The sequence below is a fragment of the Struthio camelus genome, chromosome 2 (assembly GCF_040807025.1).
Source record: "Struthio camelus isolate bStrCam1 chromosome 2, bStrCam1.hap1, whole genome shotgun sequence".
Lineage (NCBI taxonomy): Eukaryota > Metazoa > Chordata > Aves > Struthioniformes > Struthionidae > Struthio > Struthio camelus.
This window is the reverse complement of record NC_090943.1, coordinates 153,023,150-153,049,535: the sequence shown is the minus strand read 5'-3', so window position 1 is coordinate 153,049,535 and position 26,386 is coordinate 153,023,150. Positions and strand designations below refer to the sequence as shown.

General features: G+C 42.5%; 1 protein-coding gene across 2 annotated transcripts in view; it reads left to right on the top strand.

The window, feature by feature from the left end:
• The first annotated feature begins 20,847 nt into the window (after positions 1 to 20,847).
• RSPO2 (R-spondin 2) overlaps positions 20,848 to 26,386 on the top strand; it is a 111,032-nt gene continuing 105,493 nt past the window's right edge. Inside the window, exon 1 of one of the 2 annotated variants that reach the window (XM_068933125.1) lies at positions 20,848 to 21,284. In XM_068933125.1, coding sequence (XP_068789226.1) covers positions 21,191 to 21,284 — 94 coding nt within the window. In that variant the 5' untranslated portion in view covers positions 20,848 to 21,190. Of the gene's footprint in view, positions 21,285 to 21,560; positions 21,623 to 26,386 lie in introns of those variants that run through there. The other variant, XM_068933127.1, reaches the window with a different exon arrangement.

The following is a 26,386-nucleotide window of genomic DNA, read 5'->3' as shown; positions in this document are numbered from 1 at the left end:
CAAATCACAGAACTTTGCCCCAAGGAGTTCACAGCCTAATACCAAAACAAACAAGGAATGGAAATCATAAGATAACATGGATCAGTGTGACAGGCTTGTATCAGCAGCGCTTGAATTGCATTAGCAGATTCCCAATTGCTAAGATTCCTATATAAAATCATAAGCAAGTTTTGGGGAACAAGCTGAAAAAAAATAAGGACAGCTTTTTAGCTTACTGTGTGGAGCTCATTCTGAGGACATTGGAGAAAACAGCTTCAAACACTGTGCCTAGAGGAGGATGGGGCCAGTTGAGAGAGCTCTTACCCTATGGGAACAGTACATATAGCAAAAAATAACCTTACAAAGTTACAAATGCAACACGAAACTTTTATCTTCAATATTCTTTCACAGGAAAAGCAGCAAGTTAACAAAGCTAAATGCTTTAAATCCATATGGTGGCTGATGTTTTCTGTAATGCATGGTGGAAGTGTCCTTGCCAAGTTCACACTACAGTTGTTGGGTAACATTTGCTGCCAGCACTTTAGAGAAGTTTCTCAGAACCTGTTTTTCTTTTAGTAGGGGAAATAAGAATTATCTCCTAGAGATGTGTATCTTTTGAAGTATTGTTTACGTGCTGACTACCTCAGTCAGAATTTAATGCAACTGGAAGGAACTGGTGGCCTTTGGCAAGTGTCTATGGTATATGAACAATCACAGTCTTTACTGGAACTGATAGGATGGCTGGCCACCTCTCAACGCAGGTTAAATTACAGTGCTATTAAAAGCCTCCAAATGTTAAAAAAAAATAGAAATATTTGAAGGAACTACTCAAGGCTTTGAACTGTCTGGAGCAAGAACAAATGCAAGAAAACCGGGAGCATTTTGATGCTACATCTAAGCTTATCAGCTAAGCAGCTATCACAGAAAAAGGTGGCCCTTTCCCTTCTTTGCACTGGCACTGATTTTCATCTGACTGCCTTTTTGGTAGCTGTTTTTAGTAGCTTAGTTTGTTAAATCAGTTCCCCATGGAATTGGGTGAATGACCTGAAGGGAAACACCCAGGGAGCAGGAAGGAATAGGGTGGAGGAAGGACTGTTCCCTTCCAGTGCTGCTTTTTGTTGTTGTTGCTTTTCGGTGTTCCACTGCACCATCACAGTCTACCTCCAGTGGTAACTAGAAATGTGAGGGCTAATGCGCTGACTGCTGTAAGTCTATGTGTCGTAAGTCAGAACCAGGAATAAGCAAACAGGGGAAGCCAGTGAAAAGCATGCTCTGAGGGCCCATAATTGCTGGAAAGCAGATTTGGCTTGCTTTATTGCTTTTATAGTTGTCTATACAGGACACGGTGCACCATCTTTGTAGATGAACAAAATTACAGCAAATAAACAACTACCTCCTCAGGACGAAACAATTCAGCAAAGACTTCTGAGACCAGTGGGTCACAGTGTGATATGGTGCTTAGCACAGAGAGCAGACTGCCCATAAACTGTCTAGGAGATGCACACGAGCTCCCTGTGAGGAGCCCTGATTCATGAATTTAGTATCCTTACAAAGGATGACAATTGGTAAGCGGAGCAGAGCTATGAAACTAATTCATTGCTCTATCTGAGGAGCAACCTGACAGGAACTTTCTCCTTTACTTGTGTAATGCAGTTCTCACTGAATAAACTATAATTTAAATATATGAAAATGCAAAACTGCAAGCTTCCTAATGAATATTTTCATTGTGTATGAGAATGAGCAATGCTTTACAAAGAGCAAAACATCAGTGAATTATAGCTGTCAAAAGATATTCACATCAAGTTGTCGAAGTAGACGGTGGCTTTGATATCTTAGCAGCCTAAGCTGGGGAATAAGCTACACCTCAGCATCTTCCTTGAGTCAGCTTCGCACACATCCTCATAAATAGAGTATCTGTTTCTGGTCAGTGCATTCCTGGTGACACAAGGACAGTTGAATTCAGGCTATGTCCAATCCTTACCTCCTATGTTTAAAAGAACAGGTTGTGTGGTAACAGACTAGGCCAGGTGCAGTATGCCTCACCTGAACGCACTGTGCTAATGGTATGGACCAGACTTCTCCATCCACCGTGTCCCAAAATACCTTTACGTGAAGGCTTGCTCCCATGTGGGACAAATTTGAACTACAGTGCAGAGCAAAATCAAAATGTAGAATAAACATGTTCCTTAGCTTAAGGAACTGGAAAACTTGTATGAGTTAGGTTGTGATGTTGCAGCTTGTCTTCCCAAAACTAACTAATTGCAGGACCTGGATATACTAAGTTGGCTATGAAGGGAAATTCTAGTGCAAAGAACATGAAAGCCAAAGCGTGTTTCAGTAGGTTGAGTTTCTTGTTAGCATGTGAAAGCAGCTATTCCAGACAACAATCTAGAAAGAGAGATATTTCTTTATACCTATTTTGGGAACATTTATATGTTGTTTCTTAGTGAATGGAGTTTATGGTATCATGGAAAACATGTGCTGTGCCTAAGAGTCATTTATATGAATGTATAGAGGAATGATATTGTGGTCAGACTGTGAGGCTGCATGCGAAAGGATTTAGATTCTGTACATGGCTTTGACACAGATTTCTTGTTTAATATCACAAAAAAGAAACATGTAATCTTTGTGGCTGAACTTAAAAATAGTCATTAGAAGACTTCTTTGTAATACTGAGAAGTTAATTAATTTAAATATTTCAGTGTGTTTTCAGAGGCTTGTGTGATAAGAGTCACAGCAATGCAATTTATTATTTGATAGTAATTGCTCAGGTGATACTTCATTTGTTTTCTTGGCCTCTTTTTACTGCTTTAAGAAACACTTTTCCTCCCGTGATGCAAGACTGATGTATTTTTGAGGGGGTAAAAAGGTGAAGATACTTAAGCAAGAAGAGTTTGTTCTGCATAAAACCATACATGGTTTCTCTTACATGGACTTTGTGATGTCCAATTTCCTTGATGGGAAAACCTTTCTCCTAGTGATTTTTTGAAAAGAACAAAGAACATTCACTTGTAATACAGGAAATTTCATGTTTTGAGTAGTATATAGAATAGAGAGGAACCTGTTTATTTCTTTTATGCAGGTTTATTTTTGACCTACTAGGGACTATTTGTTTAGTGCCATGCCTTTATTACTGTATATTCAGGAAAAGGCTTCTTAATTTAAGTAATTTCTTTTCCTCTTCATTCCTCACTTCATACTGCCTTGTAAGCCCCCTTAAGGAGCTTAAAATCACTCAAGGAAGACAGCCTCCCAAGTTTTGAAAACATTTATTGGAAATTAGCATAAAGAATGTGGTCGAGTATGTAGATATACTGATCTGATTAGAGAGGAAGTGTTACCAAGAATGGGAAATGTCAGAGAACTTCTGTGGGGCTACAGGAGGTTGAAATAAATTTAGAAGAAACAAGGACACTCATCTATTTTGCTTTTTAACACGGTTACATATTGGTTTCTAGTACAAATTCAACCAATGCTTTAAAACCTTAGAATCTATAGTTTCAGTTTTGAAAGCTGAAATTACTTGCACAACTCAAATCGTTTGCAGTTCCCCCTGCCAAAGTTAATAGGATTTGTGAGAGGTCAAACATTCTTGATTATTGAGTTATTATTGGTATGTTCAACTATAGATTAAAGAATCTAATTTAGACAACCATGTCATTTTAAATCTTGGCTCTATTTTGCAAAGTGCTTTTTGTAAAGTGCCTTAGGAGCACCTTAAAAGAGGCTTTATTTAATAGTACAGTTAAGGAATACCCCTGATACTAAATAAGCTTTCAAATTTGACTTCACTTAATTCTCCCCCACCACCCCCCCCAAAAAAAAAACTATCATACTGCATCTTGTTATATAATTTATCTGTCATTTCTGTCAAAAAGGAGAGCTTGTGTTACTTGGAGGGCCTTCATGCCAATTAAAAAAATGAAAAGCAATGCACACTGCCAGTACAGCAATTGCCTTCAGGCTTATTGAATTTCTTTCTTCACTCCCACTCACCACCAAAACCAGCTCAGGAAAAAAAAATCCCCAAAAAAGGCCTGTTAGAAGTCAGCAGCACTGAAAGCTAAGGCTGATAAAATACTAAAAACAGAACTTACTGGAAAGAGAGTTAAATTATATTCAACATTACTAATGGGCTATCATGTATGTACTTTACTAACGTATAATACTAATGAGCTAAACTCAGTGGGACTTTGTTTAACATATATGCAGAAGGAGCCAGAAAGACATATGAATTATGTTAGTTTAAACCCAAATATTTCAGTGTCCCCCTGTGTTCACTTCATATTCGCTTGATCTACCAGATTCTGAATTTTTCTTGGTGGAAAGTCGACACCACCCTTCTGTCTCCTACCTCTCTCTGTGTTAACTCTATGCTTGTGAAAAAAATAAATAGGAAAAGTAGGATATAAAGAGATATCCATCAACTGGCAATATCCATGTATTTTAGCTACCAGTATCCATCTATTTGTGCACACTACATCAATTCAAAACCTCTGATTCCATCGCATCAGGGAGCGGGGGATGCACTATTTGCTCCACGCAGCGCTTTTCAGCTCTGTGATTCCTGAACCGAGGAATTTCTCATGGAGAAATACGAGGGACATCGTAGGGGAAACTCCCCACTACAGAAGAGTGTTTGAAAGAGATGGCTGAAGAAACAGGACATCTGAGGTGGAGGAGAAGCCTGGGGAAAGGACAAAGGCAGTATGAAACAACGCGAAGCACATTACTGGAAAAGAGATAAAAGAAGCCTTTAGCTAAGAATCAAAAAGCATTAGGCAAAGTTAGGAGAAAATTAGAGCAGGGATATGAACAGAGTAAAAATTGTTCATAGCCATGAATATGCAGGAGAAGTGTTGAATTTGTGTCAATGTGAGGAGCTAGTTAGCCGATCACATTTTTTGAAGTATAATTTCTAAATATCTGTCAGCTTTAGTTAGTGGTAGTAGAAGGAGGTAAGCGCTGGACAAAGCATGATAGGAAAGGAAAAGAGGGTGACATAGCCTCTGGTGTTTGTCTCCTAACTTTACCTTTGTTTTCTGCATATTGGCTCATTAGGAATCCTGCCTGTCTGCCAAGAAGGAAACCATTTTGGTTTTGCATAGCTGCAGGCATAAGGGGGAAAAGAGATACACAGTGTCCTCCTGAAAATTTTTGTTCTCACTTTTATGTAAGATAAGACATTTTAGGCACATCGTGCTATTTGCATGGAAATTTTACAGTTGAGGAGTTAAATGGGAGAAACAGAAATGCAATAATAAGCTTGAGGAAAGTAGTCACTTTGGCAGCTTATTGGAGGTTTTGGTTAGTAGTTATAACAATCCAAAGGCTTCTAGTACCACAAGCTTCTTTCTTTTCTTTTTGGTTTATTTGTGATGAGAGAAGAATGACAGAAAAGATCCAATTTTAAATTTCCAACATACTTATATTTTTTCTCTCGTGTTTGGAACTATGATTTATTAAGTGACACTGAAGCTGCCTTGCCACTAGGGGAATGGGCACAATATAGTCCTCGCTATCAATCTGACAAAGGCTCCAAACTAGAATTTACATAGGAGCCCTTAAACAGAATGCCACAAATAAATAATATGATGTGGGGATGGCTGAGAGCAAGAAGTCACCACAGTCCAAACCTCCCAGAGCTAGATAAGTAGTCTGGCTGAAAAAACGTTAGTTTAAACAAGGACGAGAATGCTTCTCATACTGGGGCAGCCTGCCAGGAACCTTAAGACTCAGTTTATTATTGCTAGATTGGTCTAAAATGGTAATAAAAAAAAATTACAGAGTATAGTTGTCCAAAGCACTATAGGTGGCTTGTGTATTTTGATGCTGTCAAATGACCTGGTCTGTCAAGCTAAAAACTGTAGCTGTTATGTTGGCCAGGAGGTTCTAACCATAGCTCTGCCTTTTGGGATCTTTCCACAAGCCCCCTTCAGATACTTCTGTCAAACTGTGACAGGCAGAAACTTTAAGCCTATTCTTTAGATCCACCTGATCTGCCTGTAAATAATGTTAGTACATTATTTACTGTATGAGCAGTGCTTGGAAAATCCAAAGCATTCACGGAGCTGAGCAAGTACTCCACCAAATGTGTGGAGGTGTGACCGTGGCATATGAAGGTGTATAAATCCACCTGATCTAGCTATTAATGAGGATGCTGCATTGCAGGAATCAGCACAGATCAAGAATCTAAATAAATCTCAGTGTCCTCAGCAGGTTGGTACAGCCCATAGCGAAGCCCATACAGCTGGGTCTTCTCTACCACATTTATCTATTCCAACTAGAGCAAAAATAGAGAGGGCGTGCCTGCTGCTTTTCAATTGCAACTTCGCTTGCAGTGCAGATTTCATGTGTGTGTTAAAAATACCCAACTCAGTCCTAAAAGCTATAGCAATGTTAGTATTGCCCAGTAAGTATCAAAAAGTCAGGACGTGCCAAGGCAGCTACAGCAATATTGTCCTAGCCACATTGTACATTCCTAAAATTTTCTGTCCTGCTTTCAAGTCAACAGTGTAGCTGACTATACTTTCATGTCTAGTATCAAGTATATGGGAGGTTTACTGTGACATTAACTCAGGTTAAGATTTGGATTATGGTGTTTTCTTCATTTTTGATTTTTTTTCCACCCATAGCTCTGTTGATCAAGAACCCAGAAGAAAGAAGTGTGTTAGTTAACACAAAGTTGTGTGTTTTAGTTTAACAGGCAGAAATGTGTAAGAATAGTCAATATTAAACCATCTTTCTTCAGCCAGCCAATGAGATCACAGTAACCTGGGAATTTTTTTGATAACTATTATAGTATTTGTCACCAGTAACGTCCCCATGCAACCCCACAAGGAGAATTAGTGATAGAAAACCCTCCTGTCACTTCCAGGTACCGAAATCCAAAATTACAATCTGTGATCCTTTTCACAACCGCCATCTAGCCTTTGAGACTTCTGAATGCCCTACGTGGCTAAATACCTAGCTTCATGCATGCAGCCCAAGCTTTATACAAATTCCTTCACAGCAAGCTCCTTCACCTGTCATGCCTGTAAAGTCCAGCCTACCATGGTGGTCCGTGGGATCTGGCCTAGCAGGAAAGCAAACAAGCAAGCAAACAAACAAAAAAAACCACAAGGAAAGATATATCTCCTGTATAATGGCCACCCACTAGTGTGGGCACACATCTGAGAGACTCCGTTTGCAGGCTTCAGTCTCCCTTTCTCCTGGTTTAGAACAAAGATTTCTGCTCCAGCAAGTCTTAGAGTCATTCCTTCACAATTACTGTTGAAATGTTTTACTCAAAGTGACATTTCTAAGAAAATGAGACATTATTAATCTAGATGCTGATAACTCCAACACAAGCACTTTATATACAATGTATACAAAACTGAACAGTTTATTGAATGGTTTTAACCAAAGCTCTGTGGCAGTGTAAATACCGAGAGAAAGTGGATATATTTTGACTGAGATATCAGCTGGAGAGATCTGGGATATCTGCAAAAAGAATCATTGTTAGTGTAGTTGTGCTAATGGCTGCCTTCAGGTAGTTGCCTCAAAGGGTAGCTGTCTTCTAGTATTTCATTGAACAATTAACACATTCTTGTTGGGGAGGTTTTATATGTCCACTGTATTGTGCTAGACATGTATAACTATATATACATATATATTTTACTAAAAAATATCACATTATTTTCGTTAGTTGCCAGGACACATTTTCTCCATTACGGAAGCACCTGTTTTTATGAAAACTCTCCACTTTCAGAGTATCGTGCTGGAAAACTGCAAGAGCAAATCAAATAAATAAGCAAGCTTCTCTTTCAACATCATAAGCATTACAGTATAGTCAAATGCAAGAGCAAAAACAGTTGCAGGCCATTTGAGATTTAATTAAAAAAGCTGCAGCTCCCTCAGCCAAATTTCTGACCCAGTGTAAACAGACTCTGCCAAGTCAGATGTTGAAATATTATTTGTCTTGTAACTTTGATGTGGTATCTGCTGGGTCTAGGATTGTATGTTCATGATGGTTTATCAGTTTGTCTGATTAGGTTGTCCATAACTAGGCTCAGACCTTTAGTCCTTACCGGGTGGCCGTTTTACAGGAGATCCAAACAGCTTCAGGCCTATGCCTTTCCCATCTCACTGGGCCTTTCTGTGCCAGCTCAGAAGAATTACCCTTCATTATCACCTCTGTGCATCAGCCAGCTGAATGTAAACATGCAAGTACCAAACAGTGCAACTCACCCATACGTAACAAAAAGTACAACACAGCTATGCAAGAGCTCGAGTCAGGCCCCAGCTCAAGGCCACTGGGATAGTATTCTCCAAGGCGGGTATGATACGCTCCCATCTTGACTTCAACAGAGGTCCAAGATCTCCACTAGTACAAACCACTCACACAAGGACAATAATTGGGAGTGTCCTAAATAGACTAGTCCCTGCCCAGCGACTGCAATATGATTATGGCCAGGGTCTGACACAATAAAGTGTCAGGCTCAAGGCTACAGCAAGGCCAAGGTTCTGATGAAGGTCTGGAAGAAAGGTTCAGGACATTGATGGGAGATGAAGGAATGTCCTCCTCCTCTTCTGAAGATCTGGGCCATACCCTGGGCGTGAACATGAATGGAGGAGATTCTGGAGGAATTATCTTCATTCAAATATAGTTTGCATCTCTCACGAGAGAAAAATAAGACAATAGCGACATGTGACCATAGTGAGTAAGCAAAAAGGTCAGTGGCATGGGAAGGGCTGCTCTGAGTCTTGCCAGCAGACTTTCATATCACAACTCTGTTGCTACCATTGCCACTGGTAAGAAAGATGATTTGCTGCCTTCCCACCTCATAAGTCTGCGATCAGCACTTCAAAAGATTTGCCTCTTTTCCTATCCTTCTTTTGTTATGGCTGATTTTACAGTTGTGCGTTATGTTGCTTTGTAGGTTCGTTGGCAACAGCTGGGTAATAGCTACCGTTCTGTGTCCCCTCCTCAGACTGTGCCATTTGCACAGTTTTAGAGTCATTCCCAGCTTAGAGTCGCAGAGTGGGCAGTTTGGGTAAAACAGTGAGCAAGACAGATTTTCTTAACAAAACTATACACTGTGACCCAGTCAACATGGTCTTAGGCCTCTTCTATGCCCACTGCTTTTTGTTCCAGGCTATTCATACCCACGTGCATGCTGGCAATCCTGAGAAGTCAAATGCAGGCACAGAAACAACAAACATTTCTTATTATAAAAAAAAAAAAGAACATGGAGGAGCATATGTAGCTAGAGTGGTTTTATGTGCTGTTCCCTGCATTTCCTTTTCCCTCTCTTCTCTGCAGATGATCATAACTTAAGCATCAAACCTCTGACAAGACACATGTGGTGATAAATGCGAATTCTAACCTGAAGTAGCAAAACAATGTTCCCCTAACATTTCACAGAATAGCAGACTTCTTGGCTGACCCAGCAAGCAGTTGTTTGCCAGATCATTGCATCAAATGATATCGGACAAGCAAATACCACTACAGAATATATTGGTCTGAACTTCATTCGCTTGGATGAAGAGGTGATTTTCAAGCCCTGGGGTGTTACACCGTGCAATTTGAAGGCTGCCTGAGATGTGTCAGAGCAAATGAGTGAGTGAGATTCAACAGGCACTGTTAATGCTGGCTCTCTTTTTGGTCATTTCCTCACTCTTGACATGTGAAAAGACATTCTTAAAAAGTCACAAAATGGTAGGTAGACAAAAACCAGCCAACTAGAGACTTCTGCTTCCTCACAGAGCAAAAAGCATACTCTGATTTGATCCATGGACCTCTAGCTAGCTGCTCGGAGGTGTATGTGAATGTCTTTGTGATTAAAGGTATTAGGGATTAGGCAAGATGCCAAAGGTCAAAGACAGCACAGTGTCTGCATAAGCATAAGGGACACGCTTCTCCAACCAGCTAAGGCCTCTGAAAACTACAGGTGTTGCGTGTCCTCACCTGCAACCTTTCTTTCAAAGAACAAAGCAAAGTTCACCATTTTCTTTTAAAATAAGCTCATGTCCTTCTTCTACTGGGCAATTTACAGGTGAGATCACTCAGGCAGGGAGTGAGAGACAGGCACTCAAATTTCTCCTTACCCTCAGTGTTCATATTCACATCTCCTTGCTCTTTGGTGCAGGTAGCCAGGCACTTTCCTAACTGAAAACTAGCAGGAGATGCATTCCCTCCTTCACTCACCCTTGCTTTAACATCTGATCACAGATAGAGCGTGTTGGTGGTCGGAGTGCTCCAAAGGGAATGGTTAATTGTGGGTTTTAAGCCTTCCACTCTGAAATATTTTTGTATCTTGACACATCTTACATTTTATCCAGTAAGTAATGAATATATACATTTATCTTTCTGGGGGCAGAAACTGAGAACCCAAGAAAGCCTCTTTCCTAGGCTGTGGGTTCCTTTTTGTTCCTTCTCTCTAGTCTAATAAATCTTGATTTACTTTGTGCACAGCGGCCCAGCTGCAATAGGAGTTCTGTAGATCTCCTCCTTCCTGCCCTGGCCTCCCCCTCCTAATTGCTCTTTATTCTGGTGCTTTGGAAACCTTCAGAGATGGAGATTTTGGTATCATCATGCAAATGAAGGAAAACAGTCAGTTGCTGTATATGAGCATGCTATCATTGGTCATGACTTTAACAAAGAAGTCACCATAGCTGCATTTTGTGAGGGGACCATTTCAAGAGGTTTTTGTCCAAACATGACTGATAAAACACACTAAAAGGACTAGGATAATAGAATGAAAATAATGATACACATTTTTTTACATTTAGGCTTTGAGAACGCTACTGTCAGAGAGGATCTCCCCCTTTCACATTGGCTCTCTTGAGGTAGAAGCAAAACTCTTTCTGAAGGATCTTTGAAATAAACTAAATGGTGCTACTGAATTCAAAACAACTAGGGCGAGGAACAAGTGTTTTTTGGATGTCAGTTTTGGATTTAGGTGGATTCAGCCTAAATTTAGCTGCAGACACTCAAACATCTTCCATTTCACATATCCCTAAGTTCTAGTATCTTCTAATACCAAGTATCTTCTAATATTTAAAAATCATCCTAAGGTTTGAAGGTGAGACTTCGCTAACGGGACTGCAACAGCACAAGCTGAAATCACTTTTAAAAATCCCTTCCCTGAAATTGTCCTAGCCACATTCCTCCGTCTCCCTCATGCTGGGTAGATAAAATGTGAATTTTGATACCACAACAACTGCTTACGATGCAAGAAGCTATTCCACAGAAGAACTGAACAGTGGGGAGTGGACTTGGGCCCAGTGTTATTACTAGTTGTATTCACCAAGTGGGCTATCAGTTAGGAAATATTTAGCTGCCAGCTGTGGGCCAAAGTAGGACTGGGGTAAAAGAAGGTTTTGGAGCGTCATGAAGGCATTCCAGATGATCAGACTGAGCCATGTGATTTGCTCTATTCCTTTTGTTAATTGTCACGCTGGCTAAAAACCCCAAACCTTTTGTTTTCCACATGGGAGAGAAGCTGACATTAAACAATGAAATCATGTCTGAGTTTCAACCAATCCTAAAATGTCAATTAAAGTGATAATAAAAACTTCAGTGCTGAGTCAAGGAAAGTAAAGTGACATATCTGTGTGTAGCATGGCTTCACTTACTATTCTGCTTTTAAAGGGCTCAGTGGAGAACAAAAGGGAATCCAAAGGAAAGTAGAAATTAAAGGTGGAAATTGGCTGCTAGATTACTGTGTGTATTATTCTGCCAGGGCGGGACTGCGTCCTTTGACACTTTTTAAAACCCTACAGTCTCTAAAGGGGCATGTGCTTTATAGGCTTCCTGCTGATCAACAGAAGATAGCCATGGTTCAAGTCTAAAGCTACTTACGTAGCGTGGTTCATGCATTTAGCTCCAGCAGTCCCCATCTCAGCCTCTGGTGTATTGTTGAAATGGCAGATGTCACAGTTTATCCGACTTGTTTTATCATTTACTTTTAGTCTGAAGAATGGTGGCCTTAACATTGCACATTTTTCCCTTATGGTTCAGCAATATCTTGCTATAAGGACAGAAATAAGAGTCAAATTCTTGTTCCAGAAAAAAGGTATAATATACCTCCCCAAAACTTGTAATGGAGCAAAAGCTGGCATTCGGTTCCCATGGTGACTGACACAGTGTAGAGCCCAAGCAAAAGAGGCTTTTAGTGTGGTTTATACACTTTTTAAATTAGAAGGTATATTTTGTGGCTCTTAAGTTCTGAAAATATGTCCTCTGGTACATCTGTGCAATCCCTCTGGCAAATCTGAATGTAAGCTATTTTCTTGCCCTTTCACTGAAAACCTTCATGTCTGTGTTTAGACATTTCTCACAATGTGTCAAGGGCTGGCATCCTAAGCGCAGTGAGATCATACGGCCGTTTCCTATTAGTGTCACTATCTATTGCTCTGTTGGTGAAGGATTATCCACTGATCCAGGCTTTCTTGAGAGCTGGCCTAAAAGACATGACAGCGTTTTCAGAGAGAACGTTAATGAGTTCTGTTTTAATTTGTTTTCCTGAGCTTTGTTTGTTAGACAATAAGACAAGGAGTAATCAATGATGTGACAGTGGAGAAGTATAATGCTGTGCAGATTATAGAAGTGTTTTAAACATATGCTTTTATATTAATGGAGGCAACTTTACTTCTGAAACTCACTGTAGATTAACTACACAAATTGTTAGGATTTTATCTCGGGGTTCTTAACTGACCAAAATTGTTTTTAAACTCCCTTCTTTATTATCATTTGGCAGAAATACTTCTTGTATATTCCAACAAATATTGCAATCGCCTTATTGCTAAATAGATATTCCAGAGAAAGCATGTGCTCAACATCGTAATATTTAGCACTTAGCCTTTACATTTTCAAAAAAATGGCATTACCATTAGGTAGTATAGGCCTCTAGGTTGTATGGCATATACCTCCAGGAACAGTTACTAAAGTAGATTATTCAGTGGATATGTTCTTGAAGACAAAATATATCTAAGCTGAACAAGAAAATAATCTGCATACTCGGACATTTCAATTAAAAAGTTCCCATCCTCTCACTTTCCCCTTTAAAAAGGATCATTTCCAGAGCCACTTCTGATCATCAGTGCTCATAGAAGGAACAGTTTTGTGTTTACAATCACCTTTGCTCCTCTTTTCTTCTGTAATTAATATAAAAAGTTTCCACTACAGTGGGTGTCTTGTAGAGGTGGAACTGATCTTGCAGATGACATTTTTAAAAAGTTTCTTAAATATTTTCCCTGTCTGATGTACAAGTGGCAAAGAAATAGAGCAAGTACAAAGTAGAAATAAAAGGAAAGCATACAAGTAAAAGTGAGTATGCCTGCAAAATACACAGGTAAGAGTGCTTGTAAGAAGATGGGGTGCACAGTGAAAGGACAAGGACCAGTGGTCACACCTTGCAACAAGGGAAGTTCTCATGGGACATAGGGAAAAAATTCTTCACCATGAGGGTGGCCAAGCCCCAGGAGGCCACCCAGAGACACTGTGGAATTTTCATCCCTGAAAATTGTCGAAGCTGGACAAGGCCCTCAGCAGCCTGAGCAAATGCTGAAGTTAGCCCTGCTTTGAGCAAGAGGTTGAACTAGATGATCTTCCAAAGTTCCTTCCAAACTCAATTATGCTATGATCCCGTGTGGGTGGTTTTGTATGCGTGCGAGAGATAAAGGAGTGAATTTGAATTGCGTAAAGCTTGGGGCAGAAGATGTGAAGTCTTCTATGTAAAACTATGTAAAAAACTAGTTCACATTTCATCTTTGCATTCCACAGGTCCTTGTGAAACCATTTTTCTGAGGCCATATTAGAGCAAATTTAAGTTCATATATACGTGTTGCAAACCACTACTCTATAGTTAGAGTGTAATGAAAGGCATTCCAAAACAGAAACTCTGACTGGCTTGGTATACATTAATTTTTTAGGCATTTTCTGATCTATATGCTGGCAAACTGAAATCACCACTCTCCAAAAAGAAGTGGATTATCTTCAGCTGCCAAGCTGGAATTTGAACTCTTACCTTAAGAATGTGATATCCACATACTGGCAAATTGGATCTCGCACACTCCAAAAGAAATAGGGTGTCCACAGCTGGCAGACAGGAACTGGTTGTCTTGTGCCAGTCCAGTCTGGGAGAGGAGGATACACATCATTTAGAGCATATTTTTCTTATTACTTTTTCTATGTCTTTTTTTTTTTATAGAAAGAACTGGAAATTAAACTCAAGAGACCTACAAAAGTTATTTTTATAGATGTTACCCCTTCTTTCCATTTGCTTCTCTGAGCCCTTAATGAAAACATACAGCTTTAATGAATTTGTTCTTTTTCAGGCAAAGTGCTCATGGACACTGTTGGAAGTTTTGTATGAACAAAGCCTGAATAATTAAGTCCAAAATTGAGCAGTTTGATACTATTTCAGAGGGGGAGGTGGGTCAGAAAGATGGAAATCTTCCATCCTCTGCTCAATATATAAAAGAATTTAGTTGGATTTGCTTCTACTCACAGTACTTCAACAGTATCTGCAAGCTTCCTCCACAAGGTATGGGATATTTTCGCTAACATAAAACATTTTTAAAAATCAGAATAATTTTGCTACAGAAAATACTGAAATCTCCATAGCCTGACAGAATAATTCAGGATAGTTTTGCTTCACTGCTTTTACAAAGAAAATTATTTTTAAAGATCCTTTGTACCTTAACATTAAAAGCAGAATGATTTGAGTCCTTCCTTTTGCTTCAGAACCAAGAGACACACTTCTAAGAGTACGTTTCTTTGCATACTGTGGATATTACAGAGATACCAGGTGGCCTGTTAGGCTCTGAAGGCAAGTTATGTGCTTGTGTCTGAAGGGTCCATGGGGTAATCTTCTCACCCTATTTTGGGATTTCCTGTTTTTTATAGGGCCAGCAAATCATCCAGGTTGGAAGGGACCTTGGGATGTCCCTCATCCAACCTCCTGCTAAAAGCAGGGTCTACAAAATTCAGCCTTGGTTGCCCAAGGCTTTGCCCACTGAAGAAGACTCGACAGCCTCTCCGAAACCTCTTCCAGCGCTTAATTATCCTCCTAGTGATTTTTTTTCTTTACACCCAATGAGAACCTTCTCTATTTTAATGCAGGACCATTGTCTCCCATTACTCTGCCATGCACCTCAGTAAAAAGTCTGTTTCTACCTGCTCAGTAACCTCCTTGTAGGTATGGGAAGGCTGCTGTTAGGCTTCCCTGAAGACATCTCGTCTCCAGCCTGAAAAAGTGCCGTTCTCTCAGCTTCTCCTCACAACACAAGTGTTCCAGCCCTGACCATCTTGGTGGTCCCTCACTAGTCTTGCTCAGGTTTATCCACAGTTTTCTGAGAGGCCCCAAACTGGGCACAATATTCCTTATTTTATGTATTATTTTATTATGTATTTATTAATTATTTATTATTACATTTTGAAGAATTCATAAAATAAGTGTATTTTATGGGAAAGGGAATTTAAAGAAGCGTAAAGAAGGGTCGATTAAAGATTGACTTGGAGATAAAAAGTTGGAAACCAGCTTGGAGATAAATGTATTCATTTGTAAAGCTCATCAGGATCACTCATTTCTTTCACTGAAGATATGCATCTCCTCTACTGCAGTGTAAAGCTATTTAGACTTCAGTATTACTGCCGGCGTTCAGATCTTCAGAAAGATCATGACCTCAGCATACAGGAGATGAGTCGCCCGGCTACAGCAACATTGAGTGATGCAGACATTTCTTTTTAAATAAATATTGGTATTGTTCATTTTAAGATCTCCCTCTGCTGTGTAGTGAAATTAAGATGCTTGCAGATGACAATATTCTATGGAGTCCCATAAAGCATGGAAGGGTTCAATTACTTTATATTGCAAAAGCAGCAGAGCTTTGGCTTTAACAGTCAAAGTGTAGAAGGCAAGATCTTTTACAGACAGTGAAATCTCTGTGGAACACAACACATAAAACTGAATTTGCAATGAACAGAACTCTAGTTCTAAAAAACAGTATCATTTCGGAACAGTGTATAATCAGTCATCTCAGCACTGTTCAAATGCATTGATTTGGCTGTTCAGACTTTTGAATAACATACCTAAAGTACATCCTTTTTAGCTATCCACAAGGCTAAAGCTGTTGTCCAGATTTTCATCATCTGGTATTTCTATTATCGCCACATCATCTTCTCGGGCCTTGGCTAATGCATTCTTTCTATGACCATGTCTATCGAACACACCATTGCTCAGATCATTTTCCCAGTTCCTTGCTTTGACAATTCAACCTCTAGAATGTGTGCAGTATTCATTAATGTCTGAATCCTGCAAGACGGTACACACACCATTCAGTGTCTGTAGAAAGTTCCTTTCTGGTGATTTCAGTGGGACACCATACAGACAGAAAGGCCTACCCTATCCTACAGAATCTATCCCAGTACCTTTCCTTCTGCTGCTCTTTAACCTCCTAAGCCCCCTGACTCTTTTCTCTCTGAATGTAAACACACACTGGTCTCTCCAGACTCTGCTTCAGCTTCTGAACCACTGACACCATTCTCCTCAAAATATTTAATGACTTCCTCTTAATCAAATGTCAAATTTACCTTCACTCTTCTCGATTTACTGACCATCATAAACAGCTAGCTATCTGTTTGAATTCTTGTCCATTAGTTTGTCCATCATTCTTCTCGTTCTTTTTTTGCTGTCATTCCTCCGGAAGACCCTCAAAGGTTCTTCCTCATCCACCTTCCAGCTGCCTGAAAGGGGCTGACTCGTTTCTTCTAGGCATCCCTCTATTTTTCCTCCCGCTGCCCTCTATTTCTAAGTAATCTCTGAAAACACAAATTCAGCTACCATTTCTGGGATCATTACTGGAATCATGACTGAGTTATCTTTTTTCTATCTCTTCATGCTAAAGCTAGCATCTTGGCCTTTTTCAAATGCTCACTCAAATAGCAAAAATTTGTTCCGAGAGGCTTTTCTGCTCCTTTTAGTCATGGTCATTGTGAACTACATCACTGTCACATTTGACAGTTAGTGAACTAGCTTGGTCATCATCTCACATTACCTGTAGGTCTTCACTACCAGACTAAATCTAGTGTATACCTAGAAAGCAGATGTACGTAACTTATTTTAAAGCATGAATTTTCCATCCATTTATCCAAATTATCAAACAAATTCTTATCATCAAGTATGTTGCTTGTTGTAACATCATATTCTGTGAATCTAAATGCAATTTTAACTTGTTCTCTCTCTAGAATAGTGTTCTTGGCCATTAACTTTGATTATAATGCTCCTTTTCTTGCATACTTCCACTGATTCTCCCTCATAATAGAAAGACAAACTGCTTGTCCACTCCTTGAAAACACTTCGTGTGTATGTTATCTCATCCACTACTAAGAGCTCATCTCCCATCTCCATTTGATCAAGGATGAAGATCTCCATTACTCAAACTCTGGACCTTTCAAACAAGTGCTTTTAGACTGTCTGCCTAGCAGCTCATCATGCTTGGGAAGAGCTTTTCATAAATATTAAAAAAAAAAAAAAAAACTAATTATTTGCATCCCTTGAAAGCTGTCATAGCCGTGTTCCCTACAAATGTCTCGATAATGCCAGCCGCGCTGAGCCATCTGCCTATTACAGGCTAATACTGTCTCGCTGTCTCCTGATATTCCCCATCAGCTGCCTCCTGACGTAGATCACGTTGAGCAGTTCTGAGGAGGTAGCTGTGCCCTGTATTTACAGGGCATGATAGGATGCTCGTCTGCGGCTAGTGCTGCCAGCTGGGATGGGGGCTGCCCTTGGGTGGTCTAGCCTGCTTGGCTCACACTGGATGTTGAAATCCCAAGCTCCTGAACCTCTGCTTACCCCTGCTCTCAACGGCTAGGAGTTTCACCTGGAGTTACTTTCCAGGTCTAGGAGACCTTTGCTGGAGCTCGGATTGAAAGCTGAAGAGGCGTTCTCCCATAAGAATTCGGGAAATATCTGAGACCGGCTTTCCCTAATGCCACCTCCGGAAGGCGCTTTGTGAGACCTCAGTTGTTGTTACCCATTTGAAGGTCCTTTTGTATATTTGTGAAGCATCCAGAAATGGTGCTGTACTAAGGGGGAGGTGCTGATATCAGTATTTACACAAAGGACTTTGAGCCTCATCTCTAGCTAATTGCTGTACTGACCACAAAACCCCGGGACTTTGAGGGTCAGTGGGTACGTGGACCTGAAAACAAGAAAGAAGTTTATTTACAAGTTCCCGAAGTTCTCTCAGTTGTGTAATTAACACCTCTGTTTGATTCTCCCTTCCTCTTGTAGTTTAATATATCTCTCCCTTGCCCTGCAATTTGGGAGAGTCTGTGGGGTGGTGATACACTTTCTATTTCTGCATCAGCAAATGGTAACGTACTCTAAAGCTACTGCTAGTACAAAAAGTCTCAGCCTCAGCTGTCTGTGGCACACGATCCATCATATAAAGTTAGAACGGATGTGCGGACTATACATCTTGGGGAATTCTGGTTGCCAATAAATATCCTCCATTAAAATAAATTATGGTATCTGTTGCAAAAAGTAATATATATATTTAGCCTTTTGAGAGTTTCACCGTATAAGTAGATTGGAGAAAACAAAGACCACAAACCACATGTATACATGGTTGACTTTTTATACTTTTTCCCTTAGCATCCACTCCAAATCCACTTGGAGGACACTCAGATGAGATACTGAGCTAGAATGACCTTGACTGACCTAGTTCCTAGGTTCTTAGTAATCAGTTGAAAGGTCTTGTCTCTGTAATTCTTAGATTATAACAACACTGGAATATATGGGACTCCCTGTGTAGCACAGTAGGATTTCATCCACTGAGACCCAATAGTGACAGTTATGATAAATAAAGATTTGACATCAGAAGCTATCATTCTATATTGTGACATGACTTTTTAAAATCTTCATTTTAAAATCTTTTAAAAATCTTCATATATTATAACATGACTTTTTAAAATCTTCATAGCAGTTAAAGTAGTATAGTACTATTACCGTACAGTAGATTAGCTCAGAGAAGGGCAGCCCAGTGGTCATGGTACTATCTGAGAACTTGAAAAACTTAGGATCCAGTTTCTACTCTGTCACATATTTCCCTTACGATTTCAGGCAGATTATTTTTTCTCTTTGTAACTCATTCCTCCATCTGTAAATTGAAGATAATGGTGCTTCTCTGATTCAGAGGAGTACTACAAGGATAAACACATTGAAAAGTTCTGAGGTCTTAGGATGATAAGGTCACGGAGGCCATATAAACACCATACAGTCAACTTTCATTTATCTGTGGTCAAATCGTCCGGGCCTCGGATAAAAAACCTGCTTGGGTCTAACACGTTTTATTACCTCAGGCACAGTGCCAGGTGAATGCTGTTATGCTCTTTCTAGGGTCAGTTCTGCTCTGAAAATAGTACATCTGCTTTTGTCAGAACCGAGCTGGCTCTGTCCTGAGGCAGCTCGGGTATTTCAGCACCACATTCCCAGAACCAGAAGCGTTGGGCAGAAAAGAGCAGAAACTCCCCATAGTTCTGCACAGAGTCAGCCTGGATCCAGCCGGTCTATTAGACCTGGCTTTGTGCCAGCCTTGTCAGACCCGGGCTGCCTCTCCAGCTTTTACACCTGCTTCTTAGCAGTCTCAGTCCTCCAAGGCTCCTTAGATCCGGCACAGCGCCACGTGAACAAACGGGTCCGGCACCACAACCCCTGAACCAAGGTCTCGTGGCACCTGCAGAGCTGGGGAACAGGCTATGAGTGAGGAACAGAGAAATCAAGTGGCTCTGCAGGACAATCTGGGGTTGGTGTGGCTGATGCTATGAGGGGTTAGTGAACTGTCCGCGATCAGAACTAACTTCACCTAGAACCACTTGGGTGCTCCCTCCATTCATCTATACTATCAGGGAAAAACTATCAATTTTTCCCCTTTGCCTGGGAAAAACAGCTTCACAACACCTCCGACAGAATGGACTGGACTATAAACAGCTAAAAATCACGTCCTCAAGTTGTACTTTAGGACTTTAAGTGTCACCTTCCCAGAATAATGCAAATGACACTGTAAAGAAGAGGCTTTGGAATTAGATTGGATTTTAGGAATCCAGGGGGGAAAAAAAAAAAAGGAAGGGAAAATAGATAGATCAAGATCTCAAGGCCGGGAATGAAAAAAAGAAAAATATTTGATTCTCCAACACTGCAAAAGAAAAGGTGTGAGCAGGACACTGTTTCCCAAAGCTATAACAGTGCAAGGGAGAGGCAGCACGCTTAGGGGCGAGGGGAAAGGGAGAAGCCTGCTGCGGAGGAGCCCGCGGCGGCAGCGCCTGCGGAGACCCCCGGGGGTCGGACGGCGGGGGGTGAGGGGGGGAGGGGCGGGCGCTAGGACCCCGAGGAGGGGCGGCGGCGGCGCTAGGGCCGCGCGGCGGCGCTGGGGCCACGGCATGGCTTGGACCACAGCACCACCTACTTACCGGAGCGCTGCGCGCATCCCCGCGGAGCCGCGCGGCCCCGCTGCGCAGCGCCAGCGCCGCTTCTGCCGCGGCCTGACAGCCCTCACGTCACCGCCGCACGGGCCGCATAAAAGAGGCGGGAGGAGCGGGGCGGCCGGACTCGGGCCGGCAGCGCGGGCGCCCGCTGTCCCGTTCGCCCCGCGCCGGCGGGCACCGCCTGCATGTGCCCGGCAGCCGCCGCCGCCCGCCCCGCTGAGCCGCCGCTCGCCGGCGGGCGGCTGCCGCCGCCGCCCCACGTGCGGGGGGCCGCGGGGCCGCTGGCGCCGCGCTGAGGGTGAGTGGGGGCTGCGCCCCGCGCACGGCCGCGCGGGTGGGCGGCGCACGGGGTGCCGCGCGGGATAAATAGAGCGCTCCGCTACCGCGACAGCGCATCCCCGCGGCGCACGGGGTGCCGAGGGGGGCGAGCTCGCCCCGCCGCCGCCTCTGGCGTAGCCCACTTGGGAAGAAGTTGGGGCTGCCGGTGGGCTCCGCGCTGGAGCTTCTGTTTCTGGCCGGGCAGAGCCGCAGAGGGCTTGCCACGAGAGCAAAGCCGTCACTCTTTCCCCCGCTCTTCCCCTGCAGCGTAGAGGAGATGCTGGGAGCCGCGGGGAGTTTGCAGCGCTCCAGAAGGGGAGCAGGAGGCGCGTGAGCCGCCGCCGGTCCCTGCGGCAGCCGGTGCCCCGCCGCCCGCCACCCGCCGCCGCTCCTCGCTGCCCACCTCAGCGGCCCAGGATGCAGTTTCGCCTCTTCTCCTTTGCCTTGATCATCCTGAACTGCATGGATTACAGCCACTGCCAAGCCGGCCGCTGGAGACGCAGCAAGAGAGGTGAGCAGCGCCGCCTGCTCGCCCGGCCGCTGCGGGAGCCCTCGGCGCGCCGCCTGCCCTCCCCGCCGGGCGAGCGAGGGGCGCTCAGCCCCGGCGGCGGCGCGGCAGGTGAGCTGCCCGCGCCGGGCAGGGCCGCCCGCTGCCGCCGCCGCCCGGCGGGCTCAGCGGGAAGCACGTGGGGCGGCCCGGCGCCGCCGCCGCCGCCGCCGCGCGGAGCATCACGCCGGGGCGCCGCAGCCCCTCCGCGGGGCGCCCGCCTGCCGCAGCCGCTGGGCTGGGAGCGGAGGGCGGCGGCAGCTCCTCTGCCGGCGGCCGCTGAGCGGGGCGGCGGGCGCGGAGTGAGTGCGAGCGGCGCGGCGCGGCTCGGAGACCCCCCCCGGCTGCTGAGGCGGCGGTGTCGCGCGGCCGTTGCGGCCGTTACGGCGGTTGGCGGCGGCGGGGGCGCGGCCGGCCGTTGCCGCGCAGGCGGGCGCGGGGGACTGCGCCCGCGCGGGCTGGCAGCGGGCTTGCGCGCCAGGGCGGTGCGGCGCGGCGCCCCTCCGCCGCGGCCGCGGGGCTCGTCCCGCGCCGCGCCGCCGCCTCCGCCCCCGCGGAGGGCTGGACGCGCGGGCTTGCGCGCCTGGCCGGCAGTAGCTGCCTGGGGTTGGCGTGCGTCTTCTGGCGTGTTAGCGCTTGCTGGGAGTTCCCTCTCGCCTTGGAGGAAGGGTGTGTTAGGGTCCCGTGTACTTGGCGAGGATGCGGGCGCGGGGGGCGGCGGAGCGCAGCGCTGGGCGCGGGCAGCGTGGCAGTACAGCACCCGTGTGGACGGCGCGGTTACTGCAGCGCTCCCCGTGCGGGGCTTCGGGCTTCACCTTCGGTCAAAACTGCTCTCGCTAAACGCTTGATTGTGTAGCTGCCCCTTTCCCGAGTCCTTCCCCGGCCGTGCCTCTCGCCCTTTCTAAAGCCGAAATTGACTGAAAACCGGGTGGCTCGGCTGCTGCTAACCTGCCTTCCTGAAAGAACGGCACTGAAAGGTTATCTAGAAGGGGGATCGGGCTAACATCTCCAGCGTTAAGCCAGGGCAAACGCTAGCAACACTGCAAAAGGGAAAATGATTTGCCCTTTCAGGCATGTGTAAACTTCAGAGTAGGTAGAAGTGAAACAAAATTGTAAAGCAGTTTGGTTTTTGATGGCTTTTCAACAGATGGTTTCCAGCATTCAATCTTTGTGTGTGTGGCTAAAACGATAGCAGTTCTTTAAAGTGACCAGACTATCTGTGCTAACAAAGGGTATACTGTGTCTTTAATTAAATGTGGAACTACTTAGAGTGCTGGCTAGACAGCGGAGGGTGATAGTGGCATTTCTGCTTTACAACAGGGCTTAAGGATTGCATTGTGGGAGCACTGAAATGAATAGACATCTAACTTGAGTTGTGTGAATTGTCCTTCTACAAAAACTTAAGCTGGTTTTAATTGAGCTCATGTTCACTGCTTGATCTTAGACCAATTGTTGTGCTTGCTGAACAATTGGCTTTTCCAAAGGAGATTGATTTAAATTAGTTTTTGGTTTAGTTATTGGATAAATAACATCAGTATTGACAGTTGACTTACTAGCGCTATTTTGTTCTGTCACCCAAGGTTTTTGTTTTGCACTTTGAAGAATGCACTCTTTTCAGTTAAGAAGCTTAAAGAAGTAAGCATAGCCAACTTTAAGCACTGAAGACAAAAATCTAAGAATGTATTCAAAGTTATAATAGACATTTGCCATGACACATGCAGTCTGAAGTAATGGCTTCGTTCAGGACCCAAAATTCCAATAATTTCACAATTTTTCCATATCCCATCTGCAAATAATCAGGCATTCACTGTGGGGTACTGGCAGTTAAAATTTCTCTGGCATTCTGTTTTGTCTGTTACATGAGCTCAGATGCTCCATAATATCATTTTCTTAATGAAATAAAATTTTTGGCATAGATTTAGTCTCCTGTGCAGTAGAAGTCAATTGCATTCAGTCTGGAATCGTGAGAAAATATATCATATGTTGTGACTTTTTTTAGACACAGCTAAACTGTACACAGTAAACTTTATATATTCCTGTGTTGGAGTGTTTGTGGATTTGTAGCTAGTGTAGAATACACTAGTTAACAAGAGTTTAGACAAGCTGGGAGGAAGTTTCCTGATTTCTTTATCCACTTCTGCTTTTAACCCTCTCCCAAACCAAGGTGTGCAACATTGCCATAAAAGAAGAATGAAAAATTTAGGTTTAGAGTGTGGTTCCTACCTGGCATTGACTTTTGTTTTGTTAGTAAATCTCACTGTATGTTAAAAATTAGTCTTTAAATTCATGATAAACCACAGATTCTGATAATTCTGCTGTTCTTAGTTTCTTTCTCAGCTCATTAAAATGTTGTTTTCCATAGTCAGTCAGTTCAGAACCCTTACTTCCGATGAAACTCTCCAGGACAAAGGCTTCCAAAGCTAGAATTTGCTGAGAAGGTAATTATGATTACTTACCTTTCCTTCAGAAGCTATTCTAAAAACATATTTCCGAGTTTAAGGATCGGTAGGCTTATCTCACAGCTAGCTTAGCCTAATATCAAAGCACTGCCTTTCCCTTTCTTGATTAACTGTATAACTTGATTTTTGTTGTTGTTGTTGTTCTCTTGAATAGCTACTCTCTTATATGTTTGCTTTTATAAGCTTTTTTTAACCTCTTCAAATTTTTTTCTCGTTAGCAGTCAGTGTAAGATAAGCAGCTTCATATCTTAGTATTTCATTGAATATCATAGGGCTCATGAGAGACCAGGGTATTTTCCTTGTCTTTGAGAAGGGATGATGATAACTTCCCCAAAGAGAACCTCAAATCAAAGTAGTGTATAGAAATGAAGGTAAGCCTGACTTACCAGCCTGAGTGGTATTCTACAAAAACGTTGACTGAAAAGAGTGTAGGGTTCACTGTAAACTGCCATCTAAAAATTAGTTGCAGAGTTCTCTGAGAAGAAATATCCGAGTTATGGCAGTGCATGCATTGACGGGGAGACTCTTTGTGGTACAGAGAAACTGTAGTATCTCCTGGCTGGGGTTGACGAGACCACTGTTTGAATGCTGAGGCAATGTTGAATGGGACGCAGTTGCCCAGGGAGGTCAGAAATTACCTATATCCAAGAAGAACTCAAGAAATACTATGGATGGAGAAAATCTGTCATTCTATTTAGTTCATAAGAAAAATGTTCAGGAGCATGACAAGGACTGTCTTATGTAATCACCCCTGGGATTTCTTGGATGTTCTGCCTCTCCTTGAATAGATGTGTATAAGGAAAGGGGCTACATCTGTGGCATTGAGTGAATAATAGGCAACGGTAGCAATGGCAAAATATCTAGAGGTGGAAATAGGAGCGTCTAGGAATGGAAATTCCCCAAGTGTCAAGGTGGCTCACTGTAGCTCTGTGTATAGTGTTTATATGAGTATATGCATGTATGGAGGAATGTATTAAGGAGGGAACAAGATTTTGTTAATTAAATCTGCATCATGTTAATGTAAGATGGGTACCTTGACCATAAACCTATGTAAGCATCTGTTATGTGTGATGTTAACTGGAAGAAAACATCTTCAAATGTCAGGGACTGTGATTTAGCTTTCCTAACTAATTGCTTACATGAGAAGGGGATAATCTTGGAGCGTTTTTCTATTGTATTGCAGAGTCAAGCTATGGGAAAGATTGATAATATGAGCATTATGCAAAAGGAACCTGTGTGGGAAACACTTGATTAAGGTAAATCCACATCTGCTTCTTCAGGGATGGTGCTAACTCCACAAGAGTGATGTGCTTCCTCCCCTTAAAAACAAAACAAAACAAAAAAAACCCTAAAACTTCCAATGGTATACTGGCATGTGATCATACCGCAAAGAACATCTTTTAGTTGTCTAACAGTATCTAAACATCTATTCTATTCTCTTTGTCTCTTTGAACTAGAAATTTCAGCCTTCTGCGGGAGCATGTTTTACATTTAGAGGAGAGTGAAATTTTTATCTGTAGGTTAAGGCGTAAAAATCTTATTAGGAGGCTGTGCTTTGGAGTATGTGATTTCCTCAGATGTTACATTAAATGCTTGTAACATAATTCATGGAAAAAACCAAGATAAGCTACACTTTCTGGAATAATTTCCCAGCTAATTATGATCCATAATAAAGCAGTGTTCTTCAGCTTCTGTTCTTCAACCCCTGACTGCTTAGGACAGTTAATTATAAAATATTCTTTATTTATGCATTGTAGTATAACAATAAGAAAATTCTAACACTGAAACTATTAACCAGTCAAAAGCTTTTTTAAAGTTCTGATTTATGTCCTAGTCTGAGAGAGTCTGAGGAAAATTTCCTAAACTAAAATGCCAGCAGAAGTCAGAACTTGTGCTGTCTTCAACAAATTGAAATGAATATCACCAGGACGGGACACTCTTCATTCGAGAGTTATAAAGAAACCTCAAATATGAAATTGCTAGGCTGATAACTCAGTTGTTAAAAGCTATGGCTTAATTTTCTTTGGTACTAGAAGACAGGAAGAAAGTAAATTTGTCACCAAATTTTAAAATATGAGTGAAGGATTTGAGCGTATGGTTAACTTTCTGTACTAGGCAAATTGGTTGATACTGGTTATACATTATGTGCATATTAATGCTATTCTGCATAATCTAGAAAAGATAAAGCCATTGTAAACATTTCTCACAAATCTCTTTGGGGGCTTTTGGGGGGCCAAAAATGATGATGTGGTGATCTGGTTGACATAATAAACGTTTATTTCCAAAAATCTCTATACCTGGTTCTTCAACAAATAGTTTAAAAATGCTAAACTACCATGGGATAAAAACAAAGACTTACACTAACTAATAAAAAGATAGCAAATAAATGAGAGGACTGACTGATCAGTTTTCATCTGGTGTTGTTTATGCTGGAATTTTTTCAGTATGTCTAGAAAAGAAAGTATGAATGAATAACAAACTAGTTAATGCGGTATTGAGTGTTATCAATTGTGAAGCAGGTTGTGAAGGTCTGTTGAAGAGATGCTCCAAATACCAAGAGTTGGGATTCAGCTTGAGATTGGCAACTAACTTTAGAAGCTTGTCCAC